Here is a 20781-nt window from a genome sequence, read left to right as displayed (position 1 = left end):
CCTGTTGACGAGCCTTTGCGGAGATACTTCCTCTGAGTGGCTGAAATGTCATCTATCAATGATTTTCCCGAGGTTTAATCCTCATTTTTCTCCATTGTTGGGGACTTATGTCCCGACGAGTAAAAACTAGTGATGTGTTTTTAGAAGGTTAAAAAACTTCCATCTGATGTAAAAAAATTTCGACGGAGTCGACGTACAAGTAGCCCTCCGGCGCGAGAAAACAAAATTGTGCGATATATATAATTATATTACCTTTGCTAATGCAAGTACATCTCACCGTATGAAAGTTAATCACAACCAAGTTGATTTTGATCAATCAATTAGAAGGTAAACGAAGAAGATTTGATTATTTCCAAAGCAGAAAAAAGGAACAGTGTGCTAATCCGTAATAAGGTATAATGCATCGCCAAATGTGATGATGTGTTGGAGGATACCTCATTCGTGATTCTCCCCCGTGATCCAACGGATAGATTCCAAAAGAGTGTTAAAAAGCTTTATCTTCCTGCTGTAATTCATAAATTAGCCCCTAAATTAAATATCATCTTTAGGCAATTGCCTGGTTTTTCACCAAAATATAATATTAACAGCCCCATCATTTTGCCACAGAAACTTCAACACCTCATACGTTACCATCCAACTCCAAGCTAGTTTCTTTTGACGTAAAAAATCTATTTACTTCTGTACCTGTACAAACAACTTTGTTACTTATGAGAGACTTACTGAGAGACCACAACATTAAAAACAGTGTGTCTTGTGAACTTCATTGTCTAATGGAACAGCATGCCAGCCAAAATTATTTTTGGTACAGTAAGAATATTTATCACCAAACAGACGGCCTTGCAATGTGGTCCCCCCTTTCACCTGTAATAGGCGAAATATTTACGGACAATTCAGAACGCCAATTATTTGATTCGGGCATTCTATCTTATCCAACATCTTCTAATACCGTTATGTTGACTACATCATTTGCCGCTGGACCGGAAGTGTCAGACAATTAGATAATTTTCTGAATCTTTTAAATCCTCGACATCCTAATATTACCTTCGTAGAAGAAATAGAATCCAAAAAGCAACTAAACTTTCTCGATCTCTCCATATCCATAGTTGGTGACAAACATGAATTTGGTGTATACAGAAACCCTTGCTATAGTGATACAATCATTCCGAGTTACTGATGCCATTCAACCTCCCAAAAGTTATCCTCCTTTCATTCTATGTTACATAGATTGATCTATCAATCCGGCATTTACAAAGTTAATTGTGAATCATTCAACTTGTGTTTCATTGGTCAAACAGGCAGAAGTTTTATTATCAGAATGAAAGAACATGGGAAATTGGGATGAAACGTCACTCTCGCCAAACATTTGGTACAGACTTTTCATTCTTGTCATTTTCAACCAGAATTTTCTCCACCCTTTCAGTAAGGTCACAAGGCTTGATGATTTAGAGCAATTTGAAATAGTACAAATTTATACAAATATTCTTATTAGATATTAGATGTTCCCGTGGACATACCCCGTTAAGACGGTCAAAGGCTCCGCTCCGCAGCGTCATAAAACGACTGTTTTCGCAGTAGAATCCTGGGGGTGTGGGATCGGAGAGTTAAAAAGGTATGAGTCTCAGCTAGTATCTGTCTGGTAGGTCTTTTTGTATGATTCCTGGTAAAACATGTCACTTTTTCGAAGGTTGAACGCTTTTAATAGAAGCATGGTCTTCAATCTTATCCAAAGAAAACGAAATGAAATTCAATGAAACGTGCACTCACCTCGGCTAAAATACCTGCACTGTTTTCACCATAGACCATTTGAGAACCGGTGTCTTGAAGAAAAACATAAAAACGGTGAAGGCTGTGCGTTAAAATCCATACAATTTCAATAACCTAACCGCGTCGCGGCTAATCCAACTCCCGACGCGCGCATACGAACCCTACCGCGCGATCGATAAATCAATGTAATTTTCGGCGTCGCAAACTTATTCCCAAGATAACTGCATAAATACCTCAACAAATCTTCAAAGAATGATCTCATATAAGTTACTTCGCGTGACTTTGCCGAAAAATCATTTGAAACTCTACCGCAATGTAGAACTTTGTCGCAAAACAGTATCCGCCATTTTGTAACTGCACGGTAAGAATTTATCGATGATATTCTTAAAGATTACGGAAAATTAAAGAAAGAACACCATGCCGACAGATTATGTGGTTTTTTATTCTGCATGAATCCACCTACAACTTCACCTTCTACTTACTTTGGAAGATTTTCAGAGAAAATTGAAGACGGGCGTTTTATGGAACGTTGCTCACGTATAAGCCTGTGTATCTCAGAATCCGGTAGGATCTTTGTCAAATGAAGTGCATATCCTTAAATTTCAATCCGTTTTTAGTATACCTTCGAAGTTTCAAGTTTATAACTCAAAAAAAGTCATTTTGTAATTTTGTCCGGATTTTTCCGAATTCCGCCCAGTGTGCGATATCCCACGGTCAAATTTGCATCAAAATATTTGCATAAAAATTTGATGCAACTAACGCGCACCCTGTTCCACGGTCAAAATTTCATCCAACTGGCTTTTCGTACTATCATTTGTACAAAACTCCGTTGTGTCAAAATGTATAGGGCAGGTTCTAAATTTTCATCCAATAGGATGAAACCTACCATTCACAGGGCCCTTGACAAAAAAGCATCGCCAAGCGCTGACACAGAGGCCACATAGGTTAAGCCGGTGTCCCACGGTCAAATTTGCATCAAAATTTTTGTCCAAAAAGTTTGATGCAAATTGCAAATATTTTGATGCAACTGGACAGGGGTGTCCCACGATGCATATAATTTGGACGAAAAGGAAAAAGACGATATTTATGTAAACAAATTTGGAAGCTTATGGAAGTGAAGGATTCTTTCTTTTTTAGCAGGCGAAATTGTCTGAACAGGCCTCTTGAACATTAAAGAGGCGAAAAAAAGAAAACAGAAGGAATGCTGAACTTGGCCTTGGCTGGAAAGGGGGTATGAAAGCGTTGGAATAAGCATGCTAAACATGATGGAGAAGGAGTTGGTCTCCGATGTTCCCGTATATTATCGGTAATAATTTACGATGAGTGAGGATATTTGCATGTCCCTTAACAGCAAGGTTGAGGGCAGAATAAAACGGCAGGATACAAACGTAAGGCAGTTTATTCCCGCGGTGAAAATATTATTAATAATTAGATGGATATTGTGGTTGAGAAGATGTTATGAATAGTGCTGTAAACGTGCATTTAAATCACATTTTTCCTCTCCTAATCTAGCAGTTGCTAAATTAAGGTCCTTATCCTATAATAATAGTGATAGAAACGGGCAGCTGTAGTGTTTGTTTCACAGGAATAATCGTCATTTCATATTTGTCATTTCTCCAGCTGCTCGCTCGCTCGGATTGCATGCCCGACACAAAGATAACCTGTAGAATTCGGTCTCGATACCTTAAGTAAATCTTTTATTATTTCCAAAACATCCCTCCTTGTATTGCGATTCTAAATATCGCTTCATTCTTATTAAAGATCAACTCATTATTACGTATTTCCCAGTTGAGAGTTTCCATCGCCTATCGAGACCAATTTTTGCTCATTTTTACTTTTAAGACCACACCAGGTGATGAAATAGACGATCACGAACGTATAAATATATTTGAAATAATGTTTTGTGAATTCACTTTGCGGTATGGTGACATTATAAATTCAAAACTAAACCATTTAGTATGCAATAAAGTACTAATGAAAAAACTCAACCGGTTACGATATTTTCAGGTCTTTATCTAGAGGTTTACGATAACGCTAAAGCCCTGAAAAGAAGGAAACCGGTTGGGTTTTTAATGCATACTGTGTGGATTACAACAAAGTTTGCAAATGAGCATTTTAATTAATAAAAATATATATTATGGACACAGAAATAAACTTGGATGAAATAAATAAATAAATGAATTGTACCAGATGATGGGTCTGTGAGCCAAAACGCATCGTACGCATTAAAATGTTGTGGAAAATTGCTACCAGCTTGTATTTAAATAAATGTGAAATCTTTTGTATATTTATTCGCATGTTGTTGTTCGATTACTTTTACGTTTTATATGTCCTTTATTTCTGAAATAAGAATCTCCAAACCAGCAATTCCTATTATCATAAATGTTTCTCCGCATATATATTTATAGGGCCCGGGACCCACCGAAAATTCCCTCTCTCTCCTGCTTGACTTTCGGAGAGCAATCTTTGAGGTGCATGAGACAGTTTAAACACTTATTTACAGCTGCATGTTGTAAAACTGTTTTCAGTTGGAATGAGGAAAGCCAAGCATAGGGAAGATTCGTGGAAGACGCAGCTCACCAGGCGAGAAAAAAATCCCCTATATGACCCAGCCTATTGCCCAACCTTCTCTCAGCCAGCGTCTTCCCTTTCTTCGATGCGAGGGAGACTGTGAGGCAGAGTTCGGGAGAGAGGAAGAGGGGAGGGCGGGAAGGAAAGGGGAGAAGCTGGGAAACTTGAAACCTGACTCTCTCGCCCCTAGCTCGCCACTCCAGGGGCCATCTATCGGCTGTTTGAGAATTAAAACAGTCGATACGATTTCCTCCTATGCCGTGAGCCCTCTAGAATATACTTACTCTATGCTTTGACTCATTTCTTTCAAACCGTAATGCATATCTATTTTATATTGGATTAAGGTAAAATAACGAAACAACTCATTGAAAACATAATATCTAAGAATTTTAACTACCAAATATGACGATATCTATCAAATATGTGGCATAAAAAGGCGTAGGATTATATCTGAAAGTAAAAACGGCATATTTCTATGAGACGGCAATATATGGTAATGCGGGTTGCATAACCACCTATAGATACCGGATTCTGCCAACGTTGCGAAAACGCAACGTTTTCCCGATCCGATTTTCACTTAATGTTGACTTCCTGACAAAATATAAGCTGTAAAATCTATTAATTGAAATTTCTTCGTTCATATGAACGAATAAAAAACTTAATAAAGGGAATAGTTACTTTTAGGAAAAATTATTTATCCGGCATATCAGGTGACTCGAAAATTGACACATTTTGAGTATTTTTTTAAATATCAAAATACTTATGAAATGTCATTATAATCTCACTAAAAATCAGTTTAAACTTACTTTTAACGAAAAAAGCGAATTCTATTTTAATAAAATTCAATTGAAATAATTTTTTTGCATTTCTCAATAATATTGCGTTTTCACAACGTTGGCCGTAAATGGGTTAATGAGCCAACATTTTTTGAAAATTGTGAAATCTGTGAACATTTTGTATAACCATTCCGAAATTTCTACAGTGTGATAGCCATGCAGCTTAGAGCCAGAAATGCTAGAAGTTCAACCGTGGGTAATGTTGTTCAGGAATGCAAAATTATGTTTCTCTTGATGTAACGCATCATCTGTGGTGTGGCTTGTGAGTAAGCATAATAATTAGGCTTCAATTTCTTGCCTCCAAATGAGAAATTGCATCCTGGAAACAAACTGGCCCCTATTGAAAAGGATTTCATGCTAAATACCAAAAAACCTCACATATGAAACTTCCTCACTTATGAAACTTTTTTCGGTTCTCCGCTGAAAGTTTCATAAGTGAGGTTCTACTGAAATATGAATAAAATCTCATCTCATAAATAACAAGAATTACTTCATTTGAAAACACTAAACATCCTAATACTGTACTAGGTGGTACCAGGCACTAATATGGCTCCAGATGTACGATTAAATTTCAAAAACCATATTCTCCACAGTAGAGTATGGCAAGGCATCAATACTGTATATCATTTCAGCAATCAGCATGGTGATACATTTCGACTGACTATCTGAAGAAATTAACTTTCTCTTGTCATTGATACATGAACGAACTCTCATTAAAAAATTCTAAATCGGGTAAAAATCTTATTCTGGAAAAAATTTTAAGACCTAATATGCAGAAATGTTAAATAAGAATAAATTTTAAATTGTTTTAATAGGGAATGAATCAAGATTTCAAAAAGTAAATGTAAACAGCAGAAAAATGTTAAATGGAAAGATTAAAGATATGATAATGACCTAACGGTCGCAACGCGTCGTACTCTCAATAAACCTGTGGAAAAGTGCCATCTCTCTATTCTTTTGATACTTATAGGATGTCATTCCACTATATTTCACCTCTGATTCTGATGCTTTTAAATGGAGAGATATTCAATCCAGATCTAACTTTATCTTGAAAAAAAACAGCTGCTGGTGAAGGTGAGCTAACCACTTCAGTTTGAGAGAATAAATGATTAACAAATAAAGTGGTTGTAGATTACTCTGGCACTCTCAGTAAACATACGTTCAAGGAACACTTCATCGCCTGATGATGCGCCCTGTAACGGACGTGAAAGCTTGCAAGACGAAGCGCAACACGCAGCTGCACCCAGAAGCCATTAGCAACAATGCCCCTCGCTGCGATAACCTACGTTCAAACCTACACGAGTAACACTTTAAATTGCATTTAAATCAAATCGCGTCGTAAATATGGGCATTAGCTCTCATTTGCATACTTTGCCCCAAAACTTGGTTTATGAATTCAGGACATTAAGACTGATCTCCAGAAGTTTAAGATAGAATGTGAGGTGTTAGAGTTAAAACATGTGCCTCTTCAAGGCATTTTACCTTTCACTGCCCATTTTCATCAGGTCAGTCTTCTTCTGAAATAAAACTAATTCTAACTTTCTAATTCCACAGTATTTTAATATAGAGAAACACTAAGAAATCCAAATGAAGAGTCCTAGAGATGAATTTATGATAATATTTTATGATAAAAACAACACAGCAGTAAATTTCTTCCTTATTAATAAGGAATTATTTTCAACATCCTGGCTATAAACACCTAGGCTTGATTTACTAAAGGACCAAAAAACCATTGATACCATTAATAAAGTCAACAAATATACAAAATAGAGAGGGCTTAATGGAAGAATGAGAAACATTTTAGCTAGCAAACATATGCTAGCCTTAAGAAAACCACAGTCATCCAGATCCTAAATTAACAAGAGTTATGATAATGTTGAAGACTAAAATTTTGTAATGTAAGCCTTCAAAGCATTGATGTACACATAACAATCTGAAAGCACACCCTTTTAGATGAGTCTTTATAACCTATGAAAACTAGGAAATAATATTCCAAATTCCATCACATGCCTTAAAGTAATTTTTCAACGATAACTTCACTTCCTCAACACTGACCTTGTAGACTCGTCCTTGAGGATTGGCAAAGAGGAGAATTGAAATTGGTGACACTAGAGATGCCTCCCTCACCAGAATGCTTTTCCTTTCCTGTGACCGTACTTGGCGGAAATAAGTCAGGAAGGGAGGGGAGCGAGATTCTCCCCACCGACCATTGTTGACACTCTCAGAGCCCAATGTGGCACGTTGGCCATCACTGCGGATAAATCAAGTACGCTCAGAATTTAAAGGATAAAACAACATGAATATTCAACATCCTCATGCTGAGACATTGACAAAACAAACAGCGATTGCACAAACAAATACAGGATTCAAAAAATAAGCAAAATATGTTCTCTTTTTTCCACTCCATCCTGTCCAAAACTATCAGACGCCACTTTCAAGGAATTCAAATGCTGAGCAACACTAAAGACAGAATAATTAAATAAGGCTAAGTCTAATTGTCTTAAGGTAAGTGAACAAGCCCAACAACAAACAGGAAATCCAAATGCCAACGAAAGTTAGCAATGATAAAAATTTCTGAAAGCAGTATTTTGATCGACTCAGGCAATCATCAACATCAATCCTATTGATAATGCTTAAGTGAACCAAAAGAAAAGGATTCAGAGATATTATTCATATTTTTATACCAAATCTAATTCACATTTGGATTTCCTGTCTTTGGACTAATTCATTATTCAAGAGACACTGAAGGAATAGGATTAATCACGGCAAAGGATTTTCAGTTGGATCAGCATGACATTACATACAGCAGACTCCCCATTATTCGGCTGCAGTACATCCGTGTTGTGGATTGTATGTGCACAAGTTCACGCTCCTTCAACGTCTCCCGCACCCTTGGTAAAAAATAAAATCACAAGACAAAAAAGCACCATTAATATTTACATTTTAATGCCAGACTACACCGGGATTTTAGATTTCCCATTAGAATCCCCTTGAAAAAAGAAATTATTTTATTTACTAGCTGACAAGGAATGATTCGCGTTTATTTGGATGTCTGCTCTAGCATTGCAGACAACGAGCACTAGTGGATAAAAAAACTCTTGATTAATTTCAGAAGATTCTTCAATGGCTAACCACTCATAAATTACAAGAAATGTAACCTGCAATCTTTAATTGTAAACTTCACATTGCAAATGCGCAATTATTGCCATGGTCTCGCAGCCCAAGGGAACAGGAGATTTCATCGCATTTGGCCATGTTTACGCTGTGTCTAGTCAAGGTCAAACTGAAGAGGAAGGGAATGTTGGAAGTGGAAGTAGATATAGCATCGATCAGTCATAGCCAGGCACTTGCCTGCATAGACAATTGGCCACAAGTCCTGGTTTCCTATAACCACTACTGTGTGATGGCAATATCGCGTGCCCGTTGCCTTCACGGCAGTCCCGGGCTCCCTTTTTTCCAAGCATCACAGTGCATGATTGCGCTCTCCCTCATCACGGATCCTCATCCTGCAGCAGTTGCATCCTGAGCAACCTAAGCAACATGCGGCTACACAGCGTGGCGCCTGACAGTGTAGTTTCCGACGTCGTGCAGTGGTTTTGAAGCATTCGTGCAAACTACTTTTCTGAATCTGTGATTTCGCAGCCGAGGTCACGTGGTTTTTGGAAGCCAGTTAACGCAAAGCTCGTTGGTATCTGAGAGCGGCCAGTTCAGGAACTACTTGTCTTCCAAAATTTTGACCTCGTAATGCTCTCATACAACCGGGAGTTTTAAAAGCAATATATCCCTTATACCCGGGAAATAACCATACCCATCGCATTATGACAAGGCGCAAAAGATCCAGCTACGAATTCTTCGCCATATTCTCCGAAGTATGCTTCGCCCTCAATTCACCTAGAATGGAATCTACTCTCGTCGGGACATCATTGGACACAGCCGACATATTGGACATTGAGACTGCCTTAGAACCCAATCGTTCCGGTGGTGTAGTGGGTAAAGTATCATGCTTCGAATCAGAGGTTTCACAGATCAAGTCCCAGTGACAGATGACTTGATGCTGCACACACACACTGTAAACATTTTTCTGATCTTAAAACGCAATAGCTATCAATAGGTCCATTGGATGTTGCATGGCTATTGAATTCTTACGCGCTTATTTATTTGTTGAAATTCAGCCACCATATTGCATAGCCATTTGGGCAGTTGACTGTGGAGTGAATTTTGACTACCATTTCCGCGTCGTCCAGCACCGCTTCAAGGCCCGTAACCATTAGCTGCATGTGCAATGTGTCACGGCCTACTACTCCTCCCTCATTTCAAGGGAATATTCTTCGGATGGAATTGCTCACTAGTGTCATAAATTCCGAACTGCAGGTACAAGAATATCTGAAAACAGTCACCCTGAAAAATATGGCTTATAATATTGTATTGGCATGGAAGAAAATAACTTCAGCTACAATTCCAAATTGCTGGTCAAAGTGCGAGAATACAGCGGGCGATAGCATGGAAGACGAAGACAAGTTTTTGGGTTTCACGGAAAAGGACGCACGTGAAGCTTCAGATGTTCTTTCTAATAAACTATTTGTGAGTGATCTCGAAGCCTGGGTTCGCGAAGACGAGGAAACTCCTGTATCTGCTTATAAGAGTGACGAAGAAATTGTGGCTGCAGTCCAGAGCCGGGCAAAAACAGCTGCATCATCGGAAGATGAGAGCGAGAATGAAGAGGACGAATGTGAGGCCGAGAGGCCAAAAATTGGCCATTTATTACATAATATAAGTGAATTGATGAATTGGTTGGAGGGACAAAGTGATTGCGATAGTATTCATCTGTTGCACTTGCAAAGCATAAAAAATTACGTGACAAAGAAACGCCATCAACTATCGCGGCAAAAGAAAATATCCGAGTATTTTAGTAACTCCTGTTAAAGTAGAGCATCTAAATCATAAAATAAATATTTTATGAATGTATTACGCTAATAAATTGGCTATAAAAATTACCTTTCAGATATCCCTTCCTCAGTAACTCTTACAACTGAAACTAATAGTATAACTCGTAAATTGATAATTGATAATAACCTGATATCCTGTTTTCGGAAAAATGCCGCATTAACTGCCGAGAAGCTCAGCTACGAGGATATCGAGTTTTGCCAGAAATCGCCATAGTATTTTTCCAACGATTTCCTTGCTTTAAATGCTTAAATAACGTTAGAAATATGTCGTGTTTGGTCTCATTCTTTTTTGAATAATGTGCACATTACAAATATTTCAATCTAATAAAAGTATAGTGCCAATTGCCGAAATTCATTGTTAGACACCTTTTGGGCTAATAGGTGATTCATGCAGCAGTTGGCCTCCAGAAACTGGGAACTTTGAAACAGGTAGGCTGAAAAAGGTCAGTCGGTGAGAAAAGGGGGGGGGGGGCGCGGAACACGGTTCTATTGTTCTCGTGTAACATGATATTTCTTTCGAAGCTAAGGTCTTTGTCATATGATCCCTGCACGAGCTGGGACCTTTTTTTTTATTTCGGAAAAGAGGAAAGCCTCAGAGGGGGGAGGTTAGTGCTGAATAAAGGGGTATAGCGGATCTTGGGAAATGCACTAATGTAACTATCCCAAAGAACTCAGCTTCTCCCTAGAGTAATTTAATCTCCTGGGGGTGTCTGTCGTTATTAGCCACAAATAACACATTGTAAACACTTTGTCTCATTTTTATCAAACGATGAATGCAGGAAAACTATTCGACGGGACCGAGATCTTCAAACGATCAATGCGGGAAAACGATGCTTCGGGGAACGATAGATGCGAGAAAAAATTACATTGACTTTATGGAACTTAATTTGGGACCAGGAGCGGCGAACTATGAATGCGGGAAAACGATCAATGCAGGAATGATAGATCGGGGTTCCACTGTATCAAATTGACATTATGATAAAATATGCAGTGCATTCACACAATTAAATTGCACTAAAACTAGTAAAAACTATCAACACACAGGATACCAATAATAGAATTGTATACATACTCTGTCACCAAAGTAGGAGCACTCTTTTTCTTTCCTTTGCGTACGTCGTACTGCCTGCGACGGAGAATGGAGCCAACTCCAGAGAGCAACACTCCAAGGACAAGTTCATTCTCTGCAGCCAGCTGATTGCAGTGAGCAGATCTGTTGGCAAAGGACTCGAGGCCATCGGCAGAAGATCCCCCACCACCTCTGCCCTTCCTCCAGCTGCTCCATGTCGAGGATGAGCTGCTGGAGCGACCGCTTCGCCAGCTGTCTCCCCCCATGCCCCTCCTACCCCACTGACCATCCTCATCCTCTGCCCTCGCACCGCCATCCGCATCCGACAGCAACCGAGACTGATACAAATGCTCAGCATATATCCGACGAAGGCCTGTAAAAAAATATATACATTCACTTTTTGCATATTCAATTTTAATATAACAATTAAAAGAAACACATAGGTACAATCAATAACCAAACAATTTTTAATAAGTTCTAGTTTGCAACAAAGCCTCAGCCATTCCTTATTCCTGATTGGGTTCCGCTTACAACCAATTTTTTCCATAAGAAGAAACACTAGTCATTCTTTACCTTTTATCAATTGCAGTAAAAATATTTACTATATCATTTGTATACTAAACATACAGAAATTAATCTATGACTCATCCATTGAGTGCATCTAAATCTCCCCTAGCAAACTCTACACCTAGTCCCTGACTTGATAACCAATGAAACTCACACCCTTGGTCATTAATTTGGAGAACTCCCTCCAGTTTCCAAGATCCCCTTCCATAGCATTTCATCCTCTTGTGATGCTTTTTTTCATTTTTCATCAGGCCCCTGCTGTGTTAGCATAAAAAAGGGAGATATTTCACCACATATGTAATTAGCTGATGATTGAAAATCCAAAAATGCTTGCCTAAGTATGACTATAGCAATTATTATTAATGAATTCTGTCACTAGAAACATTTTGTAACTGAGGATGCTTGATTAGGAGATGCCGCCATTTAAAGTACTCCAAAACATTAACGTATACTTGATATAAACAAACTCAAAACTTACACCCTAAAATACATGGAATTGAAGCCTACCGTTTGTAGGCCAGTTTAAACATCACACAATTTCCCTCACATCATCACCACAACACTCTTCACAACGTTCAATATTCCAAACAATGAGGAACCACGTCCTCACTTCAAAATTACAGGTTAACACAAGAGTACCACTATCCCAATTATACATATTTTCGTAGGACCAATCGGTGTAGCAGCTGTTTCTGCTCGTGCTTCAACTTAGAGGATCTTATTTCATCCCATACGCCCCTAAACACCCCCACTTATGCTGTCCACTATGCAGACCACTGTTCCAAAATCTGGGTCCATTCACTCCTTTCCATTCTTCAGCCCAGGGGCTCCTCTGATTTTATTATATTTCTAACTTCCCTGTAAACAGTAAATATTGGCCTCTACAACTACAGTTCCAACACTAACAATGCAGAACACAAGCATCCACTCCCTGGACCATGTACGTACCCAGGGGGGAAGGGGAAATTGGGCCTGCACCATATAGTTTACCCCAGGTGAGGACTTTACCCAACTCTCAACGAAGCCACCATCTTCTGATGCCGTGCTAATGTCAACGCATTCACGTCCTTGACTATAGAAATAGCAATGGAGTTCAGCCAAGGGCACACACAGCCCCTACTTTCCCTTTCCCCACACTTTTGCTTTTGGATAAAGATACACCCCTCACTCAAAAGGCAAACAAGTTCAGTCTCCTCTACTCCAGAGAGCAAGACAAAGAAGAGAATGACACCAATCACCAAAGGAAGCATTCACTTCAACCAAAAAAATTAATTGAGAGAGATATTTTGCTGAGCGGACGGGTAAGGAGAGTGAGCTGAATGATTAACACAGGTGAACTGGTGTTCACATCTCTACGACAGCTTCGCCCTTTGATGAAGAAAGAGGATACAGTAGAATCCTGATTTAACGTTTTTCAGGGGGGACAAAATTTAAAACACTAAATGCGGAAAAACATTAAATGAGGACCTGCCATTTTTTTTCAGGTTTTAGGGTCTGTTATGATTGGAATGGCTTTTTATTAATAAAAAATATTATTATAAGTAATTAAAAGGTGATGCATGCAGCAAAAAATTCATTGATTAAGTGTTCTCTGCCCAATGAACATTGGATAATACTTTTCAGGAATCAGCTAAAAAAATGGGTAGTAAAAATAAGTAATGAGAGGATGACAATTGTTTTAATGAAATATTTTAAGAAATTATAATATGCATCAACTTAAAAGCATTCCCACACGGAATATTATTATGGACATTAGTTATTCCATTTTTACGCATATTTCAGTGGTCTCGACGAGCTTTCAAATTTTTTTCTGTAAAAGTGACATGTAGGTGACTATAGCATTTCTAATATAATAAAAAAGGTGTAAGTAGGTACTCGAAAAATCATCATTGCATCAATGAAGATGAGTGAAATAAAGGGACAGCAGAAGATCGCTTATCCCAAATTCTAAACTACCGAATATCTAGTAAAAGGGAGGTTTTCTGGAATTTTGCCAACTTAACGTTTTCTGTTGCCTCGGTAAAACGAGGGATTTATGAGCCTTTAAAAAGCCTCCTGTGCACTTATTTTGAATTTCGAGGTCATCCAAAAAAGGAGAATCTTATTTCTAGTATGCGAACAAGTCGATGGTGATTCAACTCGATAATAAAACCAGATTCATTGTCATATATCCGCGGCCTTATGCAGGTCGAATGGAGCCAGGAGAAGTTGCTTACATGGCACGCTGGTCACCTTGACTCCGACTCACCTTGTTTCTCGGCAGCTTTTAATGAAATTTGGTTGGACCTTGAATAACAATTAGCTAAACTCTGTTAAGTGAAAAGATTTAATCTTCAACAGAACTGGATTTCATCTGAAAAAATTTAAACGACCTATAAATATTCTTTTACGTTATTTTAGCTCGATCTGATACAAACCACATTTATATGATGATTTTTGTATGACAGACACAGACAAACATTAACTTTTTATGTAGGATTCATAGATAAAGTGTAACAGGTATCTCGCAATGTCGCGCACAAGAATTTCCTTTGGTTGATTTTGCGTTTAATGTAAGTAACTTCATTTTTGCTGTGCCATTTCGAAGTGTTCTACGTTCTACTATGATATGATATTTTGGGAATTTCAATTAATTATAAGCAATGACCGGAACCAATGACTGTTTTACTCGGGAGCTTTTAAAGACCAGATGCGTGAATTAACAAATTGAAATAGTTATTTAATAAATACCTTGTAAAAAATTTTCTGGAAATAATTGGATGTCGAGGTTTATCAATTTGATCTGCTTCTACAATTGCTGAGATTTATCGATTCGGTTCAGTGCAAATTATCTGGATAATCAAGAGAAATTGGCCATCTTTCCCTGCCAAGTCATAAATGGCCAATTAACTAGCCAGTTGCTGACAAGCCTTATGCATCCTGCATGTTTCATGAACAATTTCTGTCTAGCCGTGCTACTATTTGAAAATACATGAATGCATATTGATGTCGGATCTGTAAGTGGCTTTGAGAACTAATTATTCTTCATTTTTCCCCAGGAGTAACTGATTTATAAAACCAGTGAAGCATGAAACTTTGTGAATGTAATTTAATGTGAAGTAATCTTGGGAGATGAAACCTTATACCGTATATCTCCGAATATAGTCCCCCCCCCGAATATAGTCCCCCCCCCCCCAATTTTGAGACCTCAGTTTTGGGAAAAATTTTAAAATGTAAAGGAAGGCAATTTTTCTGTGGTTAGCAAGTTAAGATTCTAGATTCGATAAAAACTATTATTTTCTGTGAAGATTAAGAACAAATCTGTTCACATATTTTCCATCACAACAAAATAACTATACCTAAAACATGTTGTGATCCATTGCATGTATCAGTAATTTATAGTTCCTTAACCAGATGTAATGAAGAAATGAGAAATTTTTTAAAGTATCCAAGGCTATTGTATTTTTTAAACCTTCACAAATTATTAATATTTTTGATTTCCAAATGACTACAGACAATGTCAATATATAAGCTTTAACTTAAAGCCCATAAACAGTATTGCATTTGGCCCTGAAACTTCCTTAGATCCAGTGTAACACACCCATCAAGTCATCACAAATCCGAGTGACCTGAAGAATTTAGGAAATCTAAATAAAATTGTGTTAAATAAATTATAAATATTATAAAAATATTGCTATCAAATGCCTGCTAAGCAAAACAATTAAACTACAGGACTTACAAATATCAAAGTAATAAAATTAAGAAATAAACTTTTTCCAACAAACATTAAAACTGAAAAAATTTTTTATCAATTTTCAATGCCTCGTCGCGAATCATTGCATAAGTTACACAAAGAGCTTCTGCTCTGCATTTGCACACAAATTCGACGATATTTTCCTCTAATTCTTTGAATCTGCCGCATCGAGACCCCCGAAATGACTTCCGCGATGTATTAGCGCTGTAAATACTATGATTTACGGCGTATTCTGCAACGGCTATTTTTAAATTGGCATCGAAACTCCGTCTTTGAAGGCCTCTAATCTGCGGCAGGATTGATCCTCATCTTTCTACTTGATCCATCACCTCACTGTTGAACGTACAATTATTTTTAATAAAGAAAATATCGCGGAAATAATTGCGAAACGTTATGCGACGTAATTTATCGATCCTATTTACCCTGACGAATTGAAGATATTCCTCAATAAATTGATTACACTTTAGATGCTGAGTCGCTGTATTTCGATCAAATGCAGTAATTCCGGCGCTTCTGGTTTAAAGTCGTCGATTATTGCGCCTTTTCAGAAACAAATGCATCACCTATTGCGCATTCTTGTTCTGTGAAGGCGGTAAAGGCAGTGGTTGTAAACACGAACCGCACGGACGACGGACGCAATGAAATGCTAAATCGTCACGAAAGGTTCACTTTATCTGTTTATTTTTCGCAATTATTTAAATCCTGTAGTTATTAAATGAGCGACGGGTACATATACTATTGATTCAATTCTAGTGTTCGATTAATGTAATGATAGTGTGTGTTTAGTTTTCATTTTAATTATTTACTGTTTTGCGTCATTAAGTGATCAGTGTCGATTGAATTATTCTAACAATACTTTTCCAAGAAAAATTAGCGGCTACCCGATGGATTCCGTGAAAACGCATATTCGATATGCTATTTGAATCGGAATAATCGTATTCGTAACATTTGTGGTAAAAATTGTCTTAATTTCCAGTAAAACGTGGCAGTATTTACTAATATCTCCGATTATAATCCTCATAAATATACTCAAATAGAAAGACTACGAGAACATTAGCCATTATGCCGTTATTTATTACTTTATGGTCACCTTTAGTATGCTAAATTGGATTACACTCGATTATAGTCCCCCCCCCTTACTTTTCCGCGGCCATTTTTGGAAAAAAAGGGGGGACTATATTCGGAGATATACGGTAATACTGTCTGGAGGAGTCGAACATTTAGATACAAAGAATGATGTAGACCCTCAGATCCAAATATACTGTATGTCCACAAGAGAAATACAGCCGCCTTCCAGCAATGTGAGTAAATTTGAAAATATGTAAATGTATATTGATGTCTGATCTGAGCTTGTTCTTTTGAACTTTTGTGTCCCGATTTGCTCAGAAAATTAATATGAAAATTTTTCTCTCATATTTATGAATATCACTATTAGTGTTTATTAATTTAAGTAAGGTGACATGAGCCCAAGTTTTATTTTATGGATAATTTTTACAACTTCAATGTCCAACATCTGTGGGAGGTTTAGGTAGTTTAGATCATTAAGCATTACATAAATGTTGGTATATGTACTACCAAGCTTGGGTGATCAATCACCTATTAGTAGAGGCAAAGATTATCGGTGAATAAAAACTGTGAATTTCGTCATAAAAATCTGTCAATTTCGGTTTAAAATTTCGTCACAAAAAAATACCATTTCGTCACAAAAAATACAGTTTCGTTATAAAAATTCACTCGTCATAAATATTCTTTTTTATCCCAAGAACAATAATTTCACCAATAATTACAACAACAACGCAATGATAATGGTAATGATAATGACCATATTACAATCTTGCACATTTTTGAGGGTCTGGGGGGGAGCACGTGCCCCTGTGCCCCCCCCCCTCTGGATCCACCTATGGTTTTCACTTATTACATTGATAACAAATGTCTTTAAGGTCTAACACAAAAAAATTATATCAACACTTGCAAATGTGTATTTATCTACTAATGGGTTGCTTCTATCTATAAAAGTTTTTTGGAATATGCCATCTGAAATTATGCACACTCTGGAATTTAAAATTGGCTGAATCCTTCTTTTACTGGAATTGAGATCCATTGGTCAAACTTGACTTTAATTCTGAATTTTTTGGAAGTTCAGTGGTTCTTTTATTTATATTTCCATACATGGAAAAACCACTTTCTGCATCTACATTTGCCACAGGTATCCACAGGGTTTTCACACAATTTTCTACAAAATGGGGAAAATCATTTTAAAGGGCAAGAATTAGTGGAAGTACTGAAAATTCTTTTCCTCCTTCCTGAACTGATCTAACAGAATCCTTCAAAGTAGAATAGCCAAGAAGTTCATGAGTTTCTGTTAATGATAATATGGGGACATTAGCAACGAGTGTGCGCAAGTCCATCACATCAGCTGTCGATATACACCTTGTGTTGAATAATCTTCCCATGGCTGTAATAATGTTCCTCCCTGGGTCACTGTATACAAGGAATGACAACTTCATATTAGTCTTTAAACCTATTTGCTTCAGGACCTCACACATGAAAAGTTGCACAGATTATATTGAGGCTATTAAGAGAAGATTCATTTTCTTTTCCAAACTGTGCATTGCTGACTAGGGTAAAGGAATTCAATTCTCGATAGATACAGGTCTGGTTCTCCCCCACTGATTCTCGATACTTAGTTCTAATTATCTGAATTAATGGCAAATTTAAATGAACAACCTCAAGAAGTGAATGAAAATAATTTCACGAAAGATGTTAATCAGCAGGAAAGCTCTGTAAAAAAATGCCTCCATAATTTTATTTGCCAAGTAAAATAACATGTTGTTAAAGAATGCATGATCGACCAATGTGTCTCATTACATCAGGCAGCCACTGGTTCTTTCACCAGGTTTTTTGTTGTAACTTGTAAGTCAGATCAAAATACATTCTGTGATGTGGCTAGCTTAAATTGTTACTTTAATTGACAACTTATTTGCATGCTTCACTGTCACAGTTCTTATAACCTAAACAATAAACTGCTCAACACGCCGGTACAGCGACACTGGATAAACTGAGTGGCCATGAATTAACGCAAAATTGTAATGCGGTGTTGCATTATGCAGGATAACCACCCTTTTCGACGCCTTGCATAGGTTTATCAAATTACGAGTTGGCTCTCGAAACGCATTTTGCTCGTATGTTGAAGAATTACTGTATATATACATGAATCAATCTTAAGACCACTCTCAGACAAAACGCTTTTCCGCGGGCGCCGTCCATGGCATGGCACACGGCGTTGCAGAGAGTCGTCTCGTCAGAAAGCCGCCTGAATTTCACGTGAACGGCGGCCGGCGAAAGGTCGTTTCGTCTGAAAGCGGCCTCAATGTAGCATAGTGTATATTTCACCTCGGCCAATGTAGCATAGTGCATCACCGGGCCGGATTGAAATGGGCGCCGTGCCGTCGACGGCGCGATTCGACTCGTTTGGAGACATCCATAGAGGCCTATAGTCAATTGAGAGAACGTCACAGTGCTGAGGACGGCGGCAGGCGATAAGTCAGATTGTTTAAAAGCGGCCTACGTGGCCGCGGCTACAGAATGTTACAATGTTGGCGAGAGCGACAAACTGACGAACCTTTAAATGCGCGAGTTAGCAAGCAACTCGCAAAAGAAAAAAAAACATGGACGCCATAAAATCGGAAAGTAATATATGCGTTTTTAAGACTTTTTTCACTTTTTGGCCATGAATACGCTGCAGACCATTTCGGATTTGGGCGCCAAATTCAAATCCTCGCTACGTTCCGAGCCGGTAGCAAAGCACCTACTTTATGCGATCGGTTCTTGATACCGGTTTATAAATAGACCTTGAAGTGACGGGGTATTTTTTATCGGCAATGGTACAAAATATCGCGCCAAATTCGCACAAAAAGTGCTTAAACGCGAAATTTCGTGGAACCAAGTGAATTTCGCGCAGCCTTGGAAATTTCGCGTTATAATTCGCGTTTCGCGGTTCGCGAAAATTCGGTGCCCCTACCTATTAGGTATGTATCAACAATGTGTAAGCACACCTTACATCTCGCCATCTTTATCGTTCATCACTCTTACACCGGAACTCTCATTCCCAACTTCTGACCATGCCATCATGGTGGCAAACCTTAGGACTCAACATCCCTTTTCTCCTTTAAGAGACATTCTTACCCTTACATAAACGTAAGGTCTTGAACAAAAACAAATGCAAATCCTGATACTTATTACACCAATTCACTTATAAACCAAAATAACATTCTTCCTTCCAGATAAATCAAAAGTCTTTTTACAAGCTTGGCACATGTTAAATAATCAGCACATGTTAAATACTGAGTGTTCAGTATATAAATACTAAATTCTGTGCTACTTCCTTATTTTTTTCCAGCAACTGTGCTGTGACTGGTACATGCCCAAGGAGGTTTCTTCGGAGACTTCTCATAAGGCCTTTTTCTTGGCTGTTTGTATCTCTTCTATGGATGAAGAATGGGTTCATTTCAGGGCTGCCTTAATCCTAACTTGCACAAAAATATCTGATGGGGTGACTTCCGGACTACAGGTGAGGCAGCATACGAATCTGGTGTTTGGCCAGGAACTAGGGTGTGGATTCGTAGCATGTTGTGGCAAGGAGCCCTTCAATAGGTGGAAGAGGGGACTTCATAGTCTCAACCTCGCCTGAATAAAGGCATTTTATTATTACTATTATTATTATAAAGGCTTTTAACTCCCTCAAAACTTGTGAGTAGGGCATAACAGAGTCGCTATAAGCCTCACAACTTATTTAGTTTGATTCCATTTTTTTCCTTGACAAGGTCGGCCAAGGGGGGGTTTATAATAACTTACATCCTTCCATAGCTTGGAGAGCAATCAGATTGGTCTTGCGACAATGATTAGAGTCCATTCCTCCTACTCCAAGTAGTTTGATCCCACTCCAACCAATTGGGGTGGCACGGGTAATTCAATTGCATTACTTTCAGAATTCACCCTGTATGTTATGTAACTGCTTGCATAACATAACCCTATATAAGCATGCGTAAGGTGAACTGATCAATCATATCCTCACCATACATTGGCATCTGGGAGACTGGACCCTAGGCGATGAGAGAGTGACTCTTCGTTGTGTTTTGTTAAAATGACCATTGGAAGTGTTGCCATTTTAATATTGATATTGACTCACTCTGTAAAGGAGACTAGCAGTGGCCATCATAAGATCTTGTTCTCCATCTCCATCTGGCGTGCAATTGCACGGATATTTCAATGAAATTAGAATAGGGGCTATTTCAC

General features: G+C 38.1%; 1 protein-coding gene across 2 annotated transcripts in view; it reads right to left on the bottom strand.

Annotated features, from left to right (window-relative positions):
- The window catches only part of LOC124154994, a 105284-nt gene that overhangs the window by 17966 nt on the left and 66537 nt on the right, over window positions 1-20781 (bottom strand). For both annotated transcript variants that reach the window (XM_046528753.1, XM_046528743.1), the window contains exons 17-18: window positions 11190-11559; window positions 7227-7422 (exon numbers count right to left, since the gene is read on the bottom strand). In XM_046528753.1, the coding sequence (XP_046384709.1) occupies window positions 7227-7422; window positions 11190-11559 (566 nt within the window). The remainder of the gene's footprint in view (window positions 1-7226; window positions 7423-11189; window positions 11560-20781) is intronic.

Source organism: Ischnura elegans, chromosome 1 (genome assembly GCF_921293095.1).
Source record: "Ischnura elegans chromosome 1, ioIscEleg1.1, whole genome shotgun sequence".
Taxonomy (NCBI): Eukaryota; Metazoa; Arthropoda; class Insecta; order Odonata; family Coenagrionidae; genus Ischnura; species Ischnura elegans.
This window is presented reverse-complemented; position numbering and strand designations above follow the sequence as displayed.